The 22,256-nt window shown below is 45.8% G+C and overlaps 1 protein-coding gene and 1 pseudogene across 2 annotated transcripts in view; one reads left to right on the forward strand and one right to left on the reverse strand.

Annotated features, from left to right (window-relative positions):
- RALGPS1 (Ral GEF with PH domain and SH3 binding motif 1) overlaps positions 1-22,256 on the reverse strand; it is a 228,257-nt gene that overhangs the window by 169,451 nt on the left and 36,550 nt on the right. Inside the window, exon 4 of the mRNA XM_080927222.1 lies at positions 12,153-12,203. Within this exon, the coding sequence (XP_080783348.1) occupies positions 12,153-12,203 (51 nt within the window). The remainder of the gene's footprint in view (positions 1-12,152; positions 12,204-22,256) is intronic.
- LOC308428753 (occludin-like) lies at positions 15,287-20,928 on the forward strand (annotated as a pseudogene). Its single transcript has 2 exons — positions 15,287-15,406; positions 20,255-20,928. The product of its transcript is annotated as an occludin-like (transcript).

Below are 22,256 nucleotides of genomic sequence, written 5' to 3' on the forward strand. Positions count from 1 at the left end.
CTGGCTCACAGATCCTAGCTCATATGCTGCAGCAGTTGGGGGTGGGGTGCCAGGTAGGATCTAAATAGACCTTTTGGCTCAGTTTTGCTGTGACCTGGAAACTTAAAAAATAAATAGTCGGAGATTTTATGTGTATGATTATCTGAATATAGGTCCATGTGCCACATACATGCAGTACCCTTAGAAGCCAGAAGAGGACATTATACCCCCTAGTACAGTAGCTATAAATGGTTGTAGCTGCCATATGGCTGCTGGGAATTGAACCCAGGTCTTCTGTAAGAGTGGCCATGCTCTTAACAGCTGAGTCATCTCTCCAGCTCCAGCTTCTTTTATTATTACTATTAATTATTTTATTTATTTACATCCTAACTGTTGCCACCCCTCTAAGATCCCCCCCAGAGTTCTTCCCCCTACCTCCCCTCCCCTTTGCCTCTGAGAGGGTGCCCCCTCCCTGAGGCATCAAGTATCTACAGGATTATAGCCTCAGCTTCTTAAACATAAATTCTGTTTAGAAGAAAAAGTTGGGCTGGAGAGATGGCTCAGTGGTTAAGAGCACTGACTGCTCTTCCCAAAGTCCTAAGTTCAATTCACAACAACCACATGGAGGCTCACAATCATCTGTAACGGGATGCAATGCCCTCTTCTGGTGTCTGAAGACAGTGATATAGTGTGCTCATAAACACAAAAATAAATCTTTTTTTAAAGGAAAAGTTAATGAAATTTGTAAAAATAAACTTATGCCCAAGTGGTTCTGGAGTGAAATCTGTAAAATATTTAAGAAGTCACAATGGTTTTCTACAAATCCTTTCATCCCAGTCTCTGCTGAGAAGAAGATCAATATTATACTGCCAAGTGAGGTAGCCCCATGGGTTAAAGCATTTGCTGAACAAGCCTGATGACCTGAGTTCAAGTCCTGGAACCCACAGTACAAGGAGAGAACTGACTCCCAAAAGTTGCCTTCTGACTTCCACACGCATGCCATAGTATGTGTGCCTCCTCACTTACACACATCTATTTATCTATCTATCATCTATCTCTCTCTCTCTCTCTCTCTCTCTCTCACACACACACACACACCAATAATTAAAATAAAAAATTAAATATTACACTATTACCAAAACTGAACAAGAATACTATAAAAATATATCTATATATTTATAGATATAAAAATAGCAATATATCTTATCATGAACAGATACAAAAAATCAAAAAAAAAAGAAAACTAATGAAATAAATGTAACAATCTACCAAAGGAATTTTATAGCATGCTCAAGGAGGACTTATTAAGAAACACAAGGTTAATTTAACATTTTTTAAAAGTTAGTCTGATCTAGGCAATTTCTCAAACAGTCTTCCCATCACGTGTCTTTAGACTCTGAGAAACTGACAACTAAACCTAACCAAGGCACCATGTGTCTCCATGTGCTTACATCTTCCACAATTTACTTTGCTAATCAGAGTTCTGTGGGCCTTGCAGGAAAGTGTCTCAATTACTAACTGATGTAATCAAGTCCAAGACACCATGAGCGGCACCATCCCTAGGTTAAGTAAGTGGTCCTGAACTGTATTCAAAAGCTAGCTAAGCATGAGCCTGTGAGCAAGCCAGCAAGCAGCGTTCATCCATGATTTCTGCCCTGACTTCCTTTAAGAATGGTGGTGACCTGTGAGCTGAAGAAAACCCTTTCCTTCCCTGAGTTCCTTTTGACCATGACATTTTTTCCAGGAAAAAGAGATGAAATTAGAACATAAATCTAAATCATGGTCCAAGTGACTCAACATCATTAAGATGTTGATTCTTTCCAGATCCATCTATGGACTCAAAGCAACTACAGTCAAAATCCTAGCAGGCGTTTGCTCCAAAACATAAACAATTACTTCTGAAATTCACAAAGAAATGCAAAAAAAACTAGAATAGCCAAAAATTCAAAGCAGCAAAATTTTATGGATAAAAGTCAGGGAGCTACAGTGAGGATCACTGACAGGGAGGTGGTTTTCCGGGCACACGCTGTGATCAAAACCCAACTCATAGGTTCTGCAGAGCTTAGTTTGGTATTTACCGACTGAGCCCCAATGAAACTGAAAATTCAGTCTCAGTCGTCTGAATTCATGTCAGCATTCCATTCTGCAGGCAGAAAAATGAGACTCAGAGGGGTCAGGTGGCCTAAAACAGCATTCCTCTCCTCTAGGAGCTTAAGTGTTTGGTCACACTGACGGACATGCTTTGGGATATGCCTCTCATGCAGACGGTGGGTGCTGACCACATCTATGGATTTTCTCATTCTATCCTTGTCTCCTCTCAGAATGAAGAAATGAGTTGTAGGTCCTCTGCCTACACACTCACCTATGTGTGCCCATCATACTACCAGACACGGTCCACCACCTCTCCTCAACCCTCCCCCCACATCTCTGTGTGTGTGTGTGGGTGTGTGTGTGTGTGTGTGTGTGTGTGATGGGAGGGGGAACATGTACCATAGCATAGTCATGAAGGTCAGAGAACAGTTCTGTGGAGTTGGTACTTTCATCCACCTTTATGTGAGTTCTGAGGATCAAACTCAGGTCACCAGATACCTGGTGCAGCAAAAGCCTTTACTCTCTGAGCGACCTTGAAGGCCCCTCAAAGCTATTTTACAGATAAAGAAATGCAAGAGAAAAGGGCACTGTCCTTAAACCTCACAGCTAGAGAACAGCAGAGCCAGATTCCTCAAGCAGATCTTGCCAGCAGGGCTTGTCACCCCTCCCCCATTAAACAGCCTGAAATGAAGCTGTTGCTCCTGAAGCCAGAGCCCAGACAGACTGTCCCTTCCATGCCGTCCCTATCACCAGCAGGAGCCAGTCCGTGGGGGAAAACAGCTGCTCAGTGTGAGGCTCTGTTTTGTGTTGTGTGAGGCTCTGTTCTGTGTTGTGAGCAAGGCCGCTGTTTAGTGTTGGGTTATTAATTCACTTAAAAGGAAATCTGGTTTCTAACCAGTACTCATGTCATATGCATGCTCAAGAATAGAGAAACAATGAGTCTCAACGTTCCAAAGTGCATTAATTCTGATGTGCCGCTGGCCAGGTCTACAGCCAGACCTGACTCCTGTCTCCACCATGCCTCAGCTGAGAAGAACCCTTTTCTACTGTGTATCCAGTGTAACAAGAGTCACTAAACAGGACAATCACTAGAGACCAAAGAACAAATGACAACTGTAAACGGAGAGCAACAGCAGACAAGAGGCCTTCGGGGCTTGCCGGCATCCACAGTGATGAGCCCTGTGCTGGGAGCCATCTTCTCGCTGGAGGACAAGTGGCTATCCTGCCCCATTCTGTAGTCTGAACAGAGAGAGGCAGTACTGCACGGACAGCAGGCAGGAAGGGGGACTCATTACAGTAGTCCCACCCTACATACAGTCAGCAAACAGCACTGGGCACTGTGGGAGGTACCGGAGATGGGGAAGAGCCACACAAGCAGTGTCCTGATGGTATAATCTAAGAAGGCAGACTCTGAGCAGCAGACTAGTCAAATGAATACTAGTAGGAGTCTAACAAGGAGTAGGAAGCCATAGAACTCTGAAACTAACTGCACAACTGCACCCCATCTCCTGAGGCATTTGGACACTACAGGTGAAGGGGGCAGCCTGCAGGAAATGAAGTGGGAGGGAACATGAGGGAGCACTGAGTGGTAGACTAGCTATTACAGAGCCCATGGGATGCTGAGGGAGAATGGCCTGTCTCCTGAGCAGAAGAGAGGAGGGAAGGGTCTAGGCAGGTCAGGAAGATGGCCAGAGAAACATGTCTCTGGCTCCAAAGGAAAAATGGAAGCCAGGGCTGATGAAGGCTTTGCCATCCATGAAAGGAAAAGTGGCTGTGGCTTCGCTGGGTAATGTAGAGGAAAATGGTCTGTGTACACTGCCCAGAACTTGACCTGAGAAAGGGGTTTCAATGATGTCAGTGAAACCTAGCTCTTCACCACAGGCGACTGCCTGCTGGCAGCTCTCCCCCCTCTCCCAGGGCCAAAGAGAATCGAGGACACGCAGGGTTTGTCCCACATCCAACATTGATCTCGGCTCTCTGGAATGTCCATGTCTTCAGAGCAGGCAGCACAGCCAGACAATAGGCCAGAGGGTCAGCTCCTGACCCATACAGCAGTGTCTCCCTGAGACCCGGTGCACCCCTGCTGGGGAACTGTGGACCTGCACTGATCCCTGAGCTCCTGAAGTCCAGCCTTGTGTGTCTGAAGCAAGTGTCCCACAGATGGCAGTCAGGTCTCCAGCTCCACATGAGGGGAAGTTGAAATCACTCTTTAGACAATGCCCTTTTGTTTCAAACATTTGGTTCTCAACCCCTGCCTCTTCACTATTTAGAGGCGGTCCTCTCCAAGGTCACAGATATTGGGGCAGGAAGATGGTGAGCATCTATTCAGACCTCCCTGCCTGGCTGGCCTAATGCCTGGCACCAGGGAAGATGGCGACACACTCTGGGTCTCACCCTCCTAGGTGACAGGGCAAATTCACACTTTTTTCCTGGTTGTGATTTCCTCCACAGTGCTGTCTGTTCTCTTGCCTTTTGGTACAGCTCCATCTTCCCCTTCTTGCCTTCCTAACCTCATCTCACCTTTGTCTCACCAGATGTCCTCAACTCCTCCTCAGCCCCTGCCCCACAGCACAGCCATCACCCACACACAGTAACCAGAGCTTGTCCAATCCCCAAACTGCACTTCCCCACCCCACTTCTACCTTCTCATTCTCCATGCTGCCCCATGCTAAGCCTTTGAGCCTCGCTCCCCACAAGCAAACACTACTGAACCCCTGAGCTGTGCTAGGATCACCCTACTCTAGGAACTGTGTCAGCCACCTACCAGGCCCCTGCTCCTGTTCTCTGCTTGTCCTCACAGCAGCTGGAAAGCGGCCCACACCAGACTTCCCATCCTCACCACCACTCCCCAGATCTACAACCCTGCAGAATCCCCAGCCATCCTCACTGCTCCAGAGTGGTACATCTCAGAGTAGACATCTAAAAAAAGAAAGAAGGAAAGGGGAAAAAAAGCTTTCTCCTTTTAAAACTCCTTCAGCGCTGAGTCCACCTTAGTTTCCCTGCCCTTACATGCCCAACCCAGAGCCAGAGTATCTGCCTGCCCAGTCCCTTACATATGCTCTTGTTCCCTGAAGATGCCTAGGGGCCCTGTGTTTGCCTCTGTGCTGTGCTACAGAGTCTCTAGACCTAGGCCTTGAGGCTCTTTTCTTGACACTTCCTTAGCTGTGGATCTCACCATTGGTCCTTGTCCCTTGAGCTGTAGCCCTGATCTTGCAGGAGAGGCCCAGACACACTCTTCAGGATAACCAAACTGCACAGCCTCGGACACATGGGAGCTGTGACGTTCTGCTTCTGCGGTGGTCTGGGCTGCTGGCCTTCTTGGCTCCCCCATTCACCCACTCCACATCATGCTTATTGGTTTTTTTCCCCCAACCCTCCAGTGCCCCATGGCCTGGCTACTTCCTGTCTGTTTTTATTCGCATGTCTGTCTCATGCTGGAGCTCCACCTTGTCATCCTTGTCTCTCTGGCCTTGGCACAGCAGACTGATGTATAACTGAGTAAAAGTGGGTCTGACTACTGGGAGATCTGACTGTGGGGAAGGGGCACCACGTGGAGAGGCAGCCAGAAACTGTGAGGACCAAGGGCACCCAGAAAAGCTTTGCATCTTGCAGAATATAGTGATGACTTGTTTAACAGTGCCAGACTTGTTGGACACTCAGCCACTTGCGTCTGTCCCAACTGAAGCTGGTGACAGAACACAGACTTCTGGGAAGCTCTTGTCTATAGCCAACATCCTCTAATGATGCCCTGGAGGAGCAGAGGACGGAAAGAAAGCCCCAGAACAACAGGCAGAGCAGCACCTGAATGCTGCCAACACACCATCTGTCTTCATTCCACGTGAAACTCCCTTTTCAGGTCATGATGGCTAATATCCTCAACTTGACAGGATCTAGAGTCACCAGATGACAAGCCACTGGGCAGGTCTCTGAGGGCACTTTTAAAGTTGTTAACTGAAGTTGTCTCCTAAATGTGGCCAGCAGCCACCCACGGCTGGGATCAGCACTAAAGGAGAAGGAGAAAGAGAGCTGAGTATGACTGTTCACCACTCTTTCCCAACTGTTGATGCCATGAGACCAGTTGCCTTGCACTCCATGCTGCTATGCTCTGGCTATAACTGGCAAACCGTGAGCCAAAACAAGTCCTCCCTCCCATCCTGGAGTCAGTCAGTCAGATGGTCACAGCAGTGAGAACTGACACAAACTCTCCTTTCATCCCTGCCTCACCAATGAGATACAATTCCTTTCCTAGTCCTGCTGGTGCAATTTCCCCCAGACCTTGGGCTGGCTGGCATCTGGACGCCAGTGTAGACGCACAGCCACTCTGCACCCAAGTGCTGTGTCATCCAGGGTGTTGCTCCTACATAGGTTTTGCTGAATAATCCTGCAGTGAAGACCTCCCACCCACAATACACAGAGCCAGCTCAGACTGAACAGCAGCAGTGACCACATACAGCTGACACTAAGTTCCTGTGTACCTGCTGTAAGTACAAAACGAAACAAAACCACACCCACTCCATATTATGCACAAGAAAACTGAAACATAACAAGAGTAAGTAGTGGTCCAGTGTCTTGGCTGGGATGAGAGCAGCCACGCCTATCCCAGTTCTGATAAACAGTTATTAGGCAGTCACTTAACTCTGATAGGGCCATAGGCAGGGCACAGCCAAGGCCATGTCCACTTCCAGCTCAGTATGACAGAGATCTTCCATGCTGGGGCTTGGTGCCTCTGGGGAACTGTGGGAGCCTCAGTTCTGTGGGCTGGGAATGAGTGTGGTAGACTTGGTAGGGGATACTGTAGACACAAAATGCTTTGCCAAAACATGCCAGCTTAAGCAGGCTGCAGCCACCAGAACCCTTCAGACAGACCCCTTCATGGTGTAGCATCGCCTGATCCCTGGCAGACAGGAATCCAACCAGAGCCTGCTACCCAGTTCATCTGGGTGGCAACAGCATCCTAGCTGTAAGCAGTTATTCCACAAAATTACATGGATGTTAAGTTGCCAACTCTTTATAAACTGGTCATTTATTAAGTGTTAGCAGGGACCAGCACAATCATGGTCCCATGCTTGTGACTTCCACGTTCCTTACAATCTGCCAATTCCCCTGGGTCCTGGTACAGGCCTGTGGTCACCCCCACAGAGAAGGGCACAAGTTACAATACTATATTCGGGCCCCAGTAGTGGGAACCATTTAAATTTAAATCTCCAAAAGGCTACACTCACCAGGCAGAACCCCTCATTGGGAAAAGTGGCCACTGAGAACCTGGGAGACACTGCTCCTGAGCTGCCCTGGCCTGAGCCAGTCAGAAAACACAGTACCAAGATGCTTCCCCTCACTGGGTATTAGCCCTTCTCCATTCAGGCAGGACACATCCCCTGAGCAGCTGCTGCTCCGGGCACTGGGAATACACCAGGGCCTCTCGGAGTACAGACCTCCAGAACCAGCTGTCTGCGGCCACCTTCTTCTGAAGACCTTGGAGGCAAAGAAAAGAAGGAAGGCTCATTGAAATGTGTGAGGAGGGGGGAGAGACAACCGGAAGAAAGGAAATGCTACTAACAGAACCACAAGTAGGAAAGTTAAACCTGAAGTATTCCAGTTAGGAGCAATAATGGCATCATTATTTTAACCCCCCCCCACCCTGTGTACATGCATATACATGTGTGTGAGTGAACAAGTACATGTGCTAGGACAACGCAGGAAAAGCAACTAGTAGTGTTAGGAACTAAAACTGCCACTGTCAAATAAATACAAGAAAATCACAATCATTAGGAACATCAGGATTAGGGGACATGAAGACAGAGTCAGCCTCTAAGCCATGATGATGGCATCTAAGGAATGTGCTCAGCCCTGAGGGGACTATATCACCATTCCTCATTCACACACCAGGAATGGAACGTACCACCATGTTCCAGGGTCGAAGGTTAGCTAATGGGTGGGGGGTCCTTTGGCTCAGTGCAGGATATATGCAGTGTCTTCACTGGGGACTGGGACTGAGGCATGAGCTGGCTCATTGTGGAGAGCGAAAGTGTCTAGAGGCCTGGAGGAAGCTGGTGGGAGTTGGAAGTTTGCCAAGCCTCCAGCGACCTCCTCAGCATCTATACAGCTGCTCAATCTCACAAGTAAAGCTCAGTCACAGGGCCAGGGTGGCACCTACACTGAGGCCTGGCAGAGGCCCTGAGGGAACGGCTACACAAGCTATGAAGTCAAAGCTTTTCTCTTAGAAAACAGACTTGTTGGGATTGAGCAGAGACGAAAAGGGCTCAAGGAAAATGAGTTTGAAGAGAACAGTGAACCATTCAGATGTCTGCACTCTCTGCCATTATCGAAGATGGGATCTTTCTGAGAATGCTAAAATTGGCAAGAATTAGAACAACCAGTTTAAATTGTACACTGTCATTCCTGTTAGTGATGCCACACAGCAGATGTGGAAGCTGCTTCTGGTTTGTTTAAGATTAAATTTCTTCTGCTGTTGGGGATTCTTCTAACTTGTTAATTAACCTTTAAATTATATAGGATGTGTGGTGTTTGGATTCATGCAAATGACTTAAATTCACCCAAAGAATGGAGAATGAGCAAAGCGTTCTGTGAACTTTAGAAACCTCAAGCCCCGGGCTGAGAAATAATATAAATAGAATTTGGAGCAGTTTGGTGTAGAAGGTAATCTAGTTACCTTTGGATCTTCTAGTTTGCAGAAATTTGTAATAAAAGCAATTTTGTTATCTCAACTTTTTGTAATAAATACAAAGAACAGATCAGAACGAGCCTTTGGGATGGGGAACTGTTTTTACACGTGTATGTGTGGGTGTGCACACTCGTGATGTCCAGAGTTTGACGTGTGCTACCAACCCTGCTTATTTCTGTTTGAGACAGGGTCTCCATGAGGCCTAGCTGGTCTTAACTCCTAGTCCGGCCTCTCTGTTTCCCAAGTTTGGCACCATAAGCTTGTCAGCAAGATCTGGAAAACGCTTGTCTTGATTTTATATTTTTTCATGCTGAATAATATTAAAAAAAACAATTGGTTGATATATTCTTAAATTACAAAAAAAAAAAAAAAAAAAAAGAAAAAGAAAAGAAAAGAAAAGAAAATAGCTCCACCCAGACTCCGTCCACCACAGAGGACTAAAAGCAATGGCACTCCAGCACTACCCTCTTTCATGCAGATTGGCATCTAAACACCATCTCAACAAGAAACCCACAGCCCCAAGAAGGCCTGTGAGCAAAACTGATAGAAACATACAGAAAGTATAAACACACACAAACTCATCGTGAGGAATTAATAACCAAGAACAAACAGAACACACACACAAACCATCATCGCTGTCATCATCATTGCCATATACACATACACACATACACACACATGCATACATACATACATGCATACACACACACACACACACACACACACACACATACACATGCACACAATGCTGCCAGCTGCAAGAGTATAACCACAGCCTCCATCACTTTTTCACTGGACAATTAGCTCCTGCCCTCGCATCACTGTAAGAAGGCTTATCCCATGGGAACTGAGAGTTAAATGACATTGTACAGGTAGTCTTTGATCACTGAGCACAATGCTCAGCATGTACCACAGATCCTCAAGCTTTGATGGTTAAGCCTTCTAGAACCCCAGCCTCTGTGCCATGTATTCTTCATACATTTCCCATGTTTAAATGAGTTTCCATGGGTAATGCTCACCACCCCCATTCTCTGAATGGAGAAACACAAACTTGAAGAAGTGAAATACGTACTAAAGTCCCAATGACTAAAGTCTTAGAATCACACAAACTCTGTGACAGGCAGCACCAAACTGTCCCAGTAATTCCCACTTCCCAGTGCTCAACCCTGTACATCTACCTCACTGAATAGGGCTGATCTCTGAGAATACTGTGGAAAGGGTAGGCCTGGACTCCAAGGCCAGGCCACAGTCATTATGGCCTCTCCCTTGCTACGTTAGATAGCCTCTAGAGACCACACCACAAGAACACTAACATACCATGAGGGTTCTGAGTAGCCTATGGAAGGTTCCATCTGACATCAGCCAGAAGGTTGGAGCCTCCAGCGAGGGAGTTCAGGACTTTGCCTATTTATTTTCATTCTGTACACAGCCAGGCCTGACAGGCCTGGTCCACAGAACTGCTCACCTGCTGGCAGTCCAGCCCACTCACTGCTCACACATTAGCCTCTGCTTCCCAGGAAGTCTGACCTGCATCCTACAACTGCCTTATGTATGCCCTTCCCACTCTGGGTGGTTCTACCACAACACTGCCGGCATCCTCAAAGAAAAATCCAGTTTTCAGTCTGCTGACAATAACAGCAGCAGCAAAGAAGTGGGGCAGCTCCCAGGATCTTCCAACTATGGTTTGACAATTAGGAATGGCCTCCATCTTTGAGTAACTTGTCACAGGCTCTAGCAGTTTAAGCCTGGGCTTAATCTGATCTAAATAATTCATAGTTGGCTCTGACAGTCACTTTAGCAACAAATGGGTTTCAGAAGTGCAGATTCATCAGGTCCAGGGGTGCTAGTTTGGGAACCCCATGCTTTGACAGCTGTCCTGGTGACTCTGAGACTTATACCTCCAAGATAAAATTTTAAAGGAAAATGCACGCACTTCAATGTCTTGGCACGACCTTAAGATGTCACCTGCCCTTGTTGATGAGTCTGTGGAGTGGTAGACACCCTGCTGCCCTGATTTGCCTCCCAGTCACACCAGGACAGCGAGGGCCACCTGACAGACTGAGTCATCCTCCTTGACATTCAGGTGGCAGAATAAAGCCCCAGACATGTAAAGAAAGGGCTCCAGATCAAACTTTGAGAATATAGTCAGAGCTAGCCTCAGCTACCAGGAATGGTAGCAACACACCTAAAATGCCAGCACACAGGAGGCAAAAGCAGGTTGACCAGAGGTTCAAGGTCATCCTTGGCTACATGGAAAAATCAAGGGTAGCCTGAGATATGTTAGGACCATTAAGACCACATCACAAAAAAACTGAATGAAAGACAAAACAAAAAGATCTAGACAGACTCAGCTGAGAATGAAGGCAACCATCATGTTACACAGCCAGCAAGGCTCCCAGAGGTAGAGAATTGTTACCAAGAAAAAGTGAACTGTTCCACATTGGGATGAGACAGGAAATGGTGGCATCACCATGAAAACGACATGCATAGCCAAGCCCCAGTGTGTAAAGCCCACACTACGATAGCCACTGTTACTGCACAGTCAGCACCATGCATTCTTCCTGGGCTGGAGGACTGCACTTGTGGCTGGCCGAGGCATTTTGGCTCCACTGAAGGCTGCAGTTACTGTGATGGCAGGCGTGTTCTTGCCACACTGCTGCTGCAGCAGGCCCTCCAGGCTGTCTCCCTACCTGCAGCTCATCCAAGGCCAGACAATCAGCAGTGTCTGCGCACTGACCACATGACTAAACTGGGCTAGAGAGAGAACTGTGTGATCAGTGTGGGAAGCTGTAAATGTGGATCCTTTGGAGAGGTCACATTAGGCCACACATGTGGACAGGAGAGGGAGGAAGACAGGAAGTAGAAGCTAATGGTAGGGACACTCGCACCCAGAAGTTTTCCCTGTGTGGAGACATTGTGGGAAGGTTCTTGTCTCCATTTGGCTTTCTGAAATGGATTTGTGTTACTTGCTAGCAAAGAAAAGGAACTCTGGGTAAAATAACTAAAACCTCTTCACCAACTAGAGGATGTTATTTATCCTCTTCATTTTTAAAAACCCAAATTGACTCTTCCCCTTTATCACTTCTAAAAATGCACATATGCTTTTAATATAAACATGTGGGGTTTGCTGTGGCAACTAGTTTCAAAAACAGAAGCAAGGCAGCCACCAGGATGTGACATCAGCACAGAGAAAGCTCCAGACCAAACAGCCCTCATGCGCCTGGGACAAGGAGGCAGGCTACACAGCAGATTGGGCAGCAGCTCTCTGCCCTGCCAGACTGACCCAGACTCTCTCAGCAGAACCCAAATGCTAGCTCAAAATGGACACACATATCTGTGATGCTTCAGCGGATCACCCTCCCCAGCCCTAGCCCCAGTGGCATTACATGCTGGTACAGACCTCTGGCTGGATGGCTTTGAACACAGGGATGTCCATCAATGTGATCTGACTCTGCAAGAGAATAGGGATATGGGGTTAGAGGCTTTTAAACTGGCACTTGAAAAACAGAAGTCTTAAGTATTCATGGAATATCATGTGATGGCTGAACAATCATGTACAATAGGTAACACTTAAATCAGTTTAGATATATCTGTTTTCTTTGATATATCATCATTTTTTTCATAATTAAGCACACAAAATCCTCCAAGCTCACCCTGTGCACTAATTCAGGCTGAGACTTCTTTCTCCACAGATCAGTCCCTCCCTATCCCATCCCTCTTCCCAGAGTCCCTCGCTTCAGGAAGCCACCTTTCCATATATGCAATATACAAGAGAGACCATGTAGCACATGTCTTTTTAAGCCTGGTTTGCTTCACCTAACAGAATACTCTCTGGTTCAACCTGTTGTCTCAACTGACAAAATTTCATTCTTTTTTATGGTTGAATAATAACCCACTGTGTGTGTGTGTGTGTGTGTGTGTGCACGCCGCCCCATTTTATCCATGCATGGCTTACCCACTCCGTTTGTTTCTATGTCTCGATATTGCAGACAGGGCTTCAATAAGCAGAAGTATAGACTTTTCTCACTTTGGAGATATAGCCAGTGCTGGGCTGCAGCACAGAGCAGTTCTCTGGTTTCTGAGAAACAACTTCATTGTTTTCTGTAACAGCTACATTGGCATGCATGCCCAGCCACAGCACACACAGGTGTTCTTTTCTCCACATCCTCATCAGTGGGTACTGTCCTCAACTCTGTGGTAACAGCCATTTACCAGCTCTCATGGATTGGAGTTGCCTTTTTCTGATGATTTCTGGACATCCTTCCACATTCCATGGCCTCCTGCATGCCTTCTCTGGGCAAGCCCAGCAGGTCTACTACTCAGTCATGAATCCTGTCATCTGTTTACTTTGGTTTCATTTTGCCTTCTGCTGTGAGCTTTCTGAAACTCCTTCCTTACATATTCAGGATACTAACCTCTTGTAGAATGTATGGTTTGCAAGTGTGTTCTCTTATCCTGGGCACATTCCTTCACCCTGCTGACTGCTTCGTTTGCTGGGAGAGTCTCTGTGTCTGATGTAACCCTGTTAGTCCATTACTGCTTTCATGTCTTGCCCTCTTCAAGCCCCTAGAGCAATGGTTTTCAACCCTCCCAATGCTATGACTCTTCAATGCAGTCTTCAAGCTGTGTTACCTCAACCATAAAATTATTTTTGTTGCTACTTCTTAACTGTAACTTTGCTACTGATCTAAATTATAATGTAAAAGTCTGACAGGCAGGATAACTGATGTGCAGCCCCTGCACAGGCTGAGAACCACGACTCTGAAGCACAGCCTGTGGCCTGCACCTGAGTGTGTTCTTCTGCTACCTTCAGCTTCAGGTCATCTGAATCCATTCCGAGTTACTTTTTATTGCTGCTGAGAGAGGGTAGATTTCTGTGCTGCCCACCCTAACACATCCTTCCTTATAACTCTCTGCCCATGCCCTTCCCTTTGAGTATGTGATGAACTCACAGTCGCAGAACTGATCATAGTCATTTGGAAGGTGAGGCAGGGAGTAAGAGAAACATTTTAGTTTGGAAATATTTATGCTACTTGGGTTTCTGTTTCAACTATGAATTATTTTTCTAATTTTAAAATCTTCTAAATACAGTATTTTAAAATTTGCACCATAAACACACCACTATTTAAATTTAAATAAAATTTTACTTTTCTTCTCAAGTCTCTACCTCCCCAAGTATCGGAGATATGTCCACAGACCCATCTGAGACCCTGAAGTGTTTACCATTCACTGGCCCTGAGTGAGATCAAAGCTATCAGGCAGCTCTGATAACTTGCAGGCTGTGTGGCTTGGCCGCCCCATTTCTACTACACAAACTGGAAAGCAGAGAGCAGGGCCTCCCACAGCAGCACACAGGCTCTGCTGCCCCTGATGGGAACAAAAGCAGATGCTCATTTGGGGACCAGGGCCAAGTTAACTTCGTACCCATCTTTGTGTGTCACATGGGAGGCAGGTATCCATCACCACATGCCTCTGAGACAGGAAGAGCCTTTGTGACACTTGGTCTACTGAACCTATCCAGTGGGACACATTTAGACCTTGCAGTCCACATGCTAGAAATTCAAAATAAGAGATACAGAACGTCCGATGTGACAATAACAAATTGTGTGTTCATGCATACAGTGAGGGTGTAATGACAAATATAGCTAATGCAGATATAGACAGGCTCATGCTCATGTATGTACAGCCCAAATGCCTGGACATAAGGCCCACTGCTTTGGCTGAACATTCACATGCCAAAGTTGTTCTAGAGAGAAGGAAATAGAGGCTATTATACTGAGCCACCAAAAACCTTATACCAAGAAAACACTGGGGAAAAACGGCAACACGTTACCTGTGACCAGAACCAGGGCATAAGCACAGAACTACATTCAGCTCCTGGCACAATTTAAAGGCGGCTTAAGTTAGTGGGTTGTTGAAAAGCTCAGAACAACTGACCACTGCACAGCATCCTCAGAATCAAATAGGGAGGGAAATGAGCAGGACAGTAAGCAGCCTGTCCCTCCGAGGACACAGAGGGAATATTGCCATGAATGGTCACCAAGAACAATGAGGCACCTGATGAAGTCCAGCTTTTATGCTTTCCCCATGATGTCTACCTTAGCCCCAGTCCACATGATGTGGGGAGAGTGGCTAGTGAGTACTGTAGGCCCACAAATCACAGAGCTCCATCCTGAGCAGTACAGACAACTGCCACCTTTCTGTTATCAATATACTGGGGTTGTTAGCCATGTGCTACCACACTTGGTTCAATTGCACCACAGGCTGAAAACAGGAGATTTGAAACCAACAGCTTAGAGAACTTTGAAAACCTCCCCTGTGCCTCTGTCTACTGGGGACCAGCAAAGTGCATGCAATGACACTTAAGAGAAGACCCAAGTCAGACTGATCAAAAAATAAGATGTTCTTTCTTCCAGCCATTTGCTTATGGGTTTACTACAGAATTTCCAGGCAATGACAGCATTCCAGCCTCTTTGAATGGTCTATTCCACATCCTGATCCCAGCTCAGGCTGTCAGATTGAAACTGTGCTCTGATGGTCTCCTCAGACCTACCAGTGGATGTGGACACAGGCTGGTGGGTAAAACGCTTGCTGTTCGAGCACAAGGACCTGCACGTAGAACCCCGGCATGTTCATAAAATGCTGGGCGTGACAGTATGTGTATTTAATGTCAGTGCTGAGAGGCAGGGACAGGGAGATCCCTAGAGCTCCATAGCCAGCAGACTAGCCTAGTGCGTGAGCCCCAGGGTAATGAGAGACCCTATCTCAAAACATAAGATGGGAAGCAATTGGGAGGGACACCCAGCATTGACATCTGGCCTTCTTGCCCACACATACCAAGTGCACAGCTACACACAAAGAGGAAAACAAAACAAGAACAAAAACACCAACAGTGCTGATCCCAAGATAGGGCCTGTCTGTTTCTACCACGGAGAACCTGTGCTTCAGAGACCTGCTCCATTTCTACCTCTCTACTCTGACTAGAATGGATACAACATCCAGGACAAGCCTCCAGCAAGACAAATAACCCAAGGAAAACTCACCGAGCCACCAATGTCACAATACTTTACTACCATACCAAACTTGTTCAACGGCTGCTGCTGAGCAATCCTTCCCCAGCAGTACGAGGGCTCCAGCGCTGGCAGTTACACCCAAGGAGCTAGGGGCCTGCAAGGGGAAGGCAGGTGCCATTCCCCAGATGTTTCCAGGCACCCAGCAGAGGGCCTGAAGAGGAAGCACTAGGCAGACCTCAGGTCAAGTGGCTATGCTTTTCCTCATCCCCAGGACCAGGGCCACTCAGCACTGAGCCAGGGCTCTGACAAGAAATTGCCAGTAATCACACACTACATGACACTACTGCATTGGGTGAATGTTACAACCTGGATGGGGCCTATCCGAATACTGTACGCCCCCCAAACCCACAAGAAAAAGTGGGATGACATGGGAAACTAGTTGCTTAGCCCAAAAGAATAAGAAATTATTATGAATATACAGACTCATAACAGTACCACACTAAATTCTCACAAAGGAGCCATAGTCTTCATGTAAAGCATTCTCAAGACCATGATAAGCAAACAAAAGCTGTTGGCTAATACAGTACTATACAATAGAACATAAGTGATAAGTCTGCTATTAGATTCCTCTACCAATGAATAGCCTCAACCTCTCACAGAACACTAAGTCAATTCCAATAGTACTCCTTAGTTAAGAGCTGTACTGGCTGAACAGCGATATGGAAGTGTAAGCTGAATAAACCCTTTCCTCCCCAACTTGCTTCTTGGTCATGATATTTTGTGCAGGAATAGAAACCCTGACTAAGACAAATCGGTACCAGCATAGTGGGGTATTCCTGTGACGACCTGACCATGTTTTGGGGAGGACTGTGGAAGGACTTTGGAACTTTGAGCTAGAAGAGCCATTGGCATATTAAGAGCTCTGTGGCATGTTCAGTAGGAGTTTGGAAGATAATGGTGAGAACAGTGCAGAAGATGAAGGCCTGGCTTGTGAAATTTCAGAGGGAAGATTAAAGACTCTTTGATCAGGGCTGTTGCTGTTTTGTTTGTGAAGATTCTGTGGTTTTGGTAAAGCAAAACCTTTGCATTACTGGGACTATTGATGCTGGTCAGCTGGAGCTAAGAAATTAGTGGCGATTAAGAAGAAACCAGCATCATTGAGGTGAAATCTTCTGGGAACTCTTTTCTGAGAACACAAAGAGGATGTGTTCCAGAGATAGCCAATGTTGTACCTCATGCTGTGGCTGGACTTGAAAATGTGTAAGAGTCACCCAGGTGGTACTGGTTTTGAAGGTATGAAGGGGTCATGGAGAGCAGCTGAGGCTCAGCACTGTGAGAGGCCATGGAAGGCCATTGGTGAAAGTGCATCCTCAGTGGTAATTAGTGTCCCAGGACTGACAGTAGTGTTTTGGAGATGACCATGGTACTGACAGTACCATGAGATAACCACCAAAACAGCAGCAGCAGTGGAGAACAGGCAGCTGGAGCCTAGAAGACAAAGTGTGTGCTACAAAGGACAGAGCTGGAGAAGTGACTCAAGCCCTTGGTGGAGCCCAGAAGTTCCTAAGTGGATTCCCAGACACTGGCTGGTTAGAGGTTGATTTTGCTTTGACTGTGATTATGCCCTGATATTTTTCCCTCTTGAAGGAAGAAGAGGAGCCCACAGTTTAGAGACTTTGAATTGTAAAAGACCTTGATTTTTAGAGACTGAATATTTTAAAGGTATTGCAATTTTAAAATGTAAGAATTAGTAAAGGCTGTGGGACTCTTAAGGTTATCTAGATCTTGGGGATGAACAAGAAAGTAACGGTTGAAGCTTAATATTGATTTGTTTGTGTGTCAAGTTGACAAAGGGTCAATTGTACTGGCTGGTTTTGTGTCACCTTGACACAAGCTGGAGTTATCACAGAGAAAGGAGCCTCAGTTGAGGAAATGCCTCCATGAGATCCAGCAGTAAGGCATTTTCTCAACTAGTGATCATTGTGGGTGGTGCCATCCTTGGGCTGGTAGACCTGGGTTCTATAAGAAAGCAAGTTGAGCAAGTCATGGGAAGCAAGCCAGTAAGTGACATCCCTCCATGGCCTCTGCATCAGCTCCTGCTTAAGTTCCAGTCCTGACTTCCTTTGGTGATGAACAGCAATATGGAAGTGTAAGCTGAATAAACCCTTTCCTCCCCAACTGGCTTCTTGGTCATGATGTTTGTGCAGGAATAAAAACCCTGACTAAGACAAGAGCTCACAAGCGCTAAGGAAGGCCATCGATGGAGCGATGGTAGCCATGGCCAGAGCCACAGCCATGAGATCTATGACCAAAGATACAAAAGCCATGACCTACTGGAGCCACAGGAGACCAGAACCATAGCCACACAGAACCCAAACTACAGCCAAACTGAAGACATAATCAGAACCATGAGAACCACAACCACAGCCCAGGAGTGACAAACACAGCCATGGAAGGCCTTGACCATGGGAGTTAGAAGCCATTTCTGAGTAAGTTATGGACATTTATGTCTTCTCCTCTAAATGCTTAGCATGTGCTCCTAACAGCAACACAGACCACCATCTTCCCTAACATTCAACTCAGAGCAAAGTGATTGAGTTCAGGAAGCAGAACCTGACGCAGAGCATGCATGGAACTACTAATTGTTCCCACAGCACTAAATAGTACCTTCCCCTGTGGGTCATACCCTAGGCTTAGATATCTCCTCAAGCAGGAATTGTCACATCACTGATAGAACCCTGAGAAAACAGGAGGATTTGATTTTAAAACCATGGTTCTCCAAACATCTGCATGTTATATGTACATCTATTAAAGTAGAGAATGAAGCTGGGCAGTGGCTCACACCTTTACTCCCTGCACTTGGGAAACGACGCAGATCTCTGAGTTTGAAGGCAGCCTGCTCTAGAGAGTGGGTGACAGGACAGCCAGGACTACACATTAAGTGCCTGACTTGTTTAAAAAAAAAAAAAAAAAAAAAGGTGAGGTCTATACACATTGGTCAGGGACAACTAATTCCTGCGAATGCTGGGTTTCCTCGTGACATTTCTGTCATCCTACGTATTAAGGTTATCTGCATCTCTTCACACACTCGGACAGAAGTTTCCTCCACTAAAACAACAGTTCTAATGACTGTTGTGTCCTTTCAGAGTGTGGGCTGCAGCTGCTATCATGTGTACAACACGCACACTCTAAGGATTCAAATAATGCTGTCAGGTATACACACACACACACACACACACACACACACACACACACACACAGTCTGTGGGGTCCACATGCCCATCATCCCTTATAACTTTAAGTGGGATCCCCTACACTTTCATGGACCAAGGCATCCTTCCTTTCCCTTTCTTTCTATTATTTAGACACAGTCTCTCTATGTAGCTTTGGCTGTCCTGAAACTCACTATATAGACTAGGCTCCAACTCACAGAGATCTGCCTGCCTCTGCCTCCTAAATGTGAGGATTTAAGGTGTGCACCACTCTGCCCAGCTCTAGAGAACCTTTTCCAACTCTTGACTGGCTTATGTATTAGCAGCATGTAGCAATCATGTCACATGCCATGCCATGTCAAAAACATGTCAGTGCTTTTGAGATTTCTCATGCTTAGTTTTAAGAAAACTCAACTCCCTTTATAAACATGGTTCCTGGAGATTTGAAGATGAACAAACTAAAATTCCTAAACCTTTGTAAAGCCCAGCTGTCTTAGTTAGGGTTTTACTGCTGTGAACAGATACCATGACCAAGACAGCTCTTATAAGGACAACATTTAACTGGGGCTGCCTTACGGGTTCAGTCCATTATCATCACAACAGGAGCATGGCAGCATCCAGGCAGGCGTGGTACAGGAGGAGCTGAGGGTTCTACGTCTTCATCTGAAGGCTGCTAGCGGAATACTGACTTCCAAGCAACTAGGATGAGGTTCTTAAAGCCCACACCCACAGTGACATCCCTACTCCAACAATGCTCCACCTTCTAATAGTGCCACTCCCTGGGCCGAGCATATACAAACCATCACACCAATCAACTCTGTTTTTGAAAAAACTCCATTTTATGTGAGACCAGGGACTAAACTCCAATCCCAGGTAGAAAATCAGAGTCTTCCTGAGCAAGTCTTCTATGGCAACTCCACACACACACACACACACACACACACACACACACACACACACACACACAACACACTTATCAACAGCCAGTCAAAATACAATAGCAGGGTCAAGGTACATATAGATAACTTAAGACATCCTTCAGAGAACAGATAACTTAGCCATCCTGTTTGTCAGGTAGTTTTGTCCCCCTGTTGGATGCCTGCAGATTATGCCAGAAATGCAGTTTAAAAAATATTGAACAGGACTGAGGGTTGCTGGGAGAACCTGGAGGCCAGGTTCATTTCTTCTCCCATGTTTGAAATGTAACATTTACTCCTTTCGATTATGAGTAAGGAATGACAGTGTCTTCTGGGTTGATTTATTTATATTTTTTTTAGGTTAAAAATGTGTCTGCAGGCACACAAGACATGCCTCCACCACCATCTGACTATGCTGAAAGAGTTGACAGTCCTATTCCTCCAATGGTAAAGTGAACGGCAAGCGATCATACCCAGACTCTTTCTATAAGTCAACACCTCCGGTGCCTGAAGTGGCCCAGGAGCTTCCTCTGACCCAGTCTGTGGATGACTTCAGGCAGCCTCGGTACAGCAGCAGTGGTAACCTAGAGACACCGTCGAAAAAGGCCCCCACGAAGGGGAAAGCAGGAAAGGCGAAGAGGACAGACCCAGACCACTATGAAACAGACTACACAACCGGTGGGGAGTCCTGTGATGAGCTGGAGGAGGATTGGGTCAGGGAATATTCACCTATCACTTCAGATCAACAAAGACAAGTCTACAAGAGAAGTTTTGATGCCGGTCTACAGAAGTATAAGAGTTTGCAGGCCGAGCTCGACGAGGTCAATAAAGAGCTCTCCCATCTGGACAGAGAGCTGGACGACTACAGAGAGGAGAGTGAAGAGTACATGGCTGCTGATGATGAATATAACAGACTAAAGCAAGTTAAGGGATCTGCAGATTACAAAAGTAAGAGAAATTACTGCAAGCAGTTGAAGAGCAAATTATCACACATCAAGAGGATGGTGGGAGACTATGACAAATGGAAAACTTAGACAGATGCCTGTTGATGGAGAAGTGCGAGGTGCATCTGCCTGCCCGATCAATGGCTCCACAGTTATCTCCAGAGGCAAACTGACTTTGGACTCTGAGCTGGGAAGTTAAAACTTTGTGATCATTACAAAGTTTCCATAGCTTTAATACCATCAGTTTCATATCTCCAGTATTGAAGCATTTTATAAATGGCTTTTAATAACTGATTGGGCTGAACATTCCTTTAAGAATTTTACATTGTCAACATTGATTCTTGTATTAAGAATGAAATGTTGTTGGGGGTTTTAAATGTAAAGAAAGGTCCTGGTGTGAACAGTGATGTGAACATTCACACTCCAGACAGTGAGGTGTGTGTTGATACCCAAGTGTGTTAATCTCTGCAGCAGCCCTCAGGTGACTGTTACTTATCATCAGGTTGTTTTTTGTTTTCCACACAGGGTTTCCCTGTGTAGCCCTGGATGACCTAGAACCTTCTCTGTAGACCAGGCTGTCCTTGAACTTACAGACTTCCTGAGTGCAGGGCTTAAAAGCCTGTACCGTTGTAATCACTTTTCCTGTATGGAATCTGGGTCCCTTTGGTGACATCTCCAAACTGGAACTGCTTGCTTCTCGAAAGCAGTTTTGGCTAAGTCTATTTTATGACTGCAAATGGTAGCACTCCTGCCTTTGGAATTTTGTATTTCCACAACTGCACACAACACATTCTATTGGCCCCTTCCCTTCCGCGGTTTTTCTTACGTTGACTTTAACAAATAAATAGGATTATTTTTACATTTTTCCTAACACTTCAGATCATATAAAATTAACAAATATGTGAAATCTAAGAATTGTAAATATATATTTACATTTGAAAGATGATTTTAAATCTGGGGTTAAAGTGCTTTTTATCTTTTATAGTTTATGTACTTTTTTTTTTTTTTTGATAACCCACTAGACCTTTCCATTGTATCTGACTGTCCGATTACATTCACAGTTCTGACTTGAACTGTATTTCACAGGAATGCTCAAGTTTTGTACATATTTTATAAGGTATTAAACCTGATGTCCTCTTTCAAAAAAAAAAATATTAACTAGTTGGCCCATATGCAAATTCCCCATGTTTGTTGTAACCACAATAAAAAACCCTGAAGCCTAGACTCAGAGCTCTCATTCTAACCCATTGCAATGGTGAGTGTCTGAGAGAGAGAGACCCTGTTCACAAGTTCATGGTGGCCTTTGGGTACCCGAAAGTTGGACATAACACCCTAATCCTTTTTGTTTTAAGATTTATTTATGTATTATAAATAAGTACACTGTAGCTGTCTTCAGACACACCAGAAGGGGGCATCAG

The sequence above is a fragment of the Micromys minutus genome, assembly GCF_963924665.1.
Source record: "Micromys minutus genome assembly, chromosome: 13".
In the NCBI taxonomy this organism is placed as follows: Eukaryota; Metazoa; Chordata; class Mammalia; order Rodentia; family Muridae; genus Micromys; species Micromys minutus.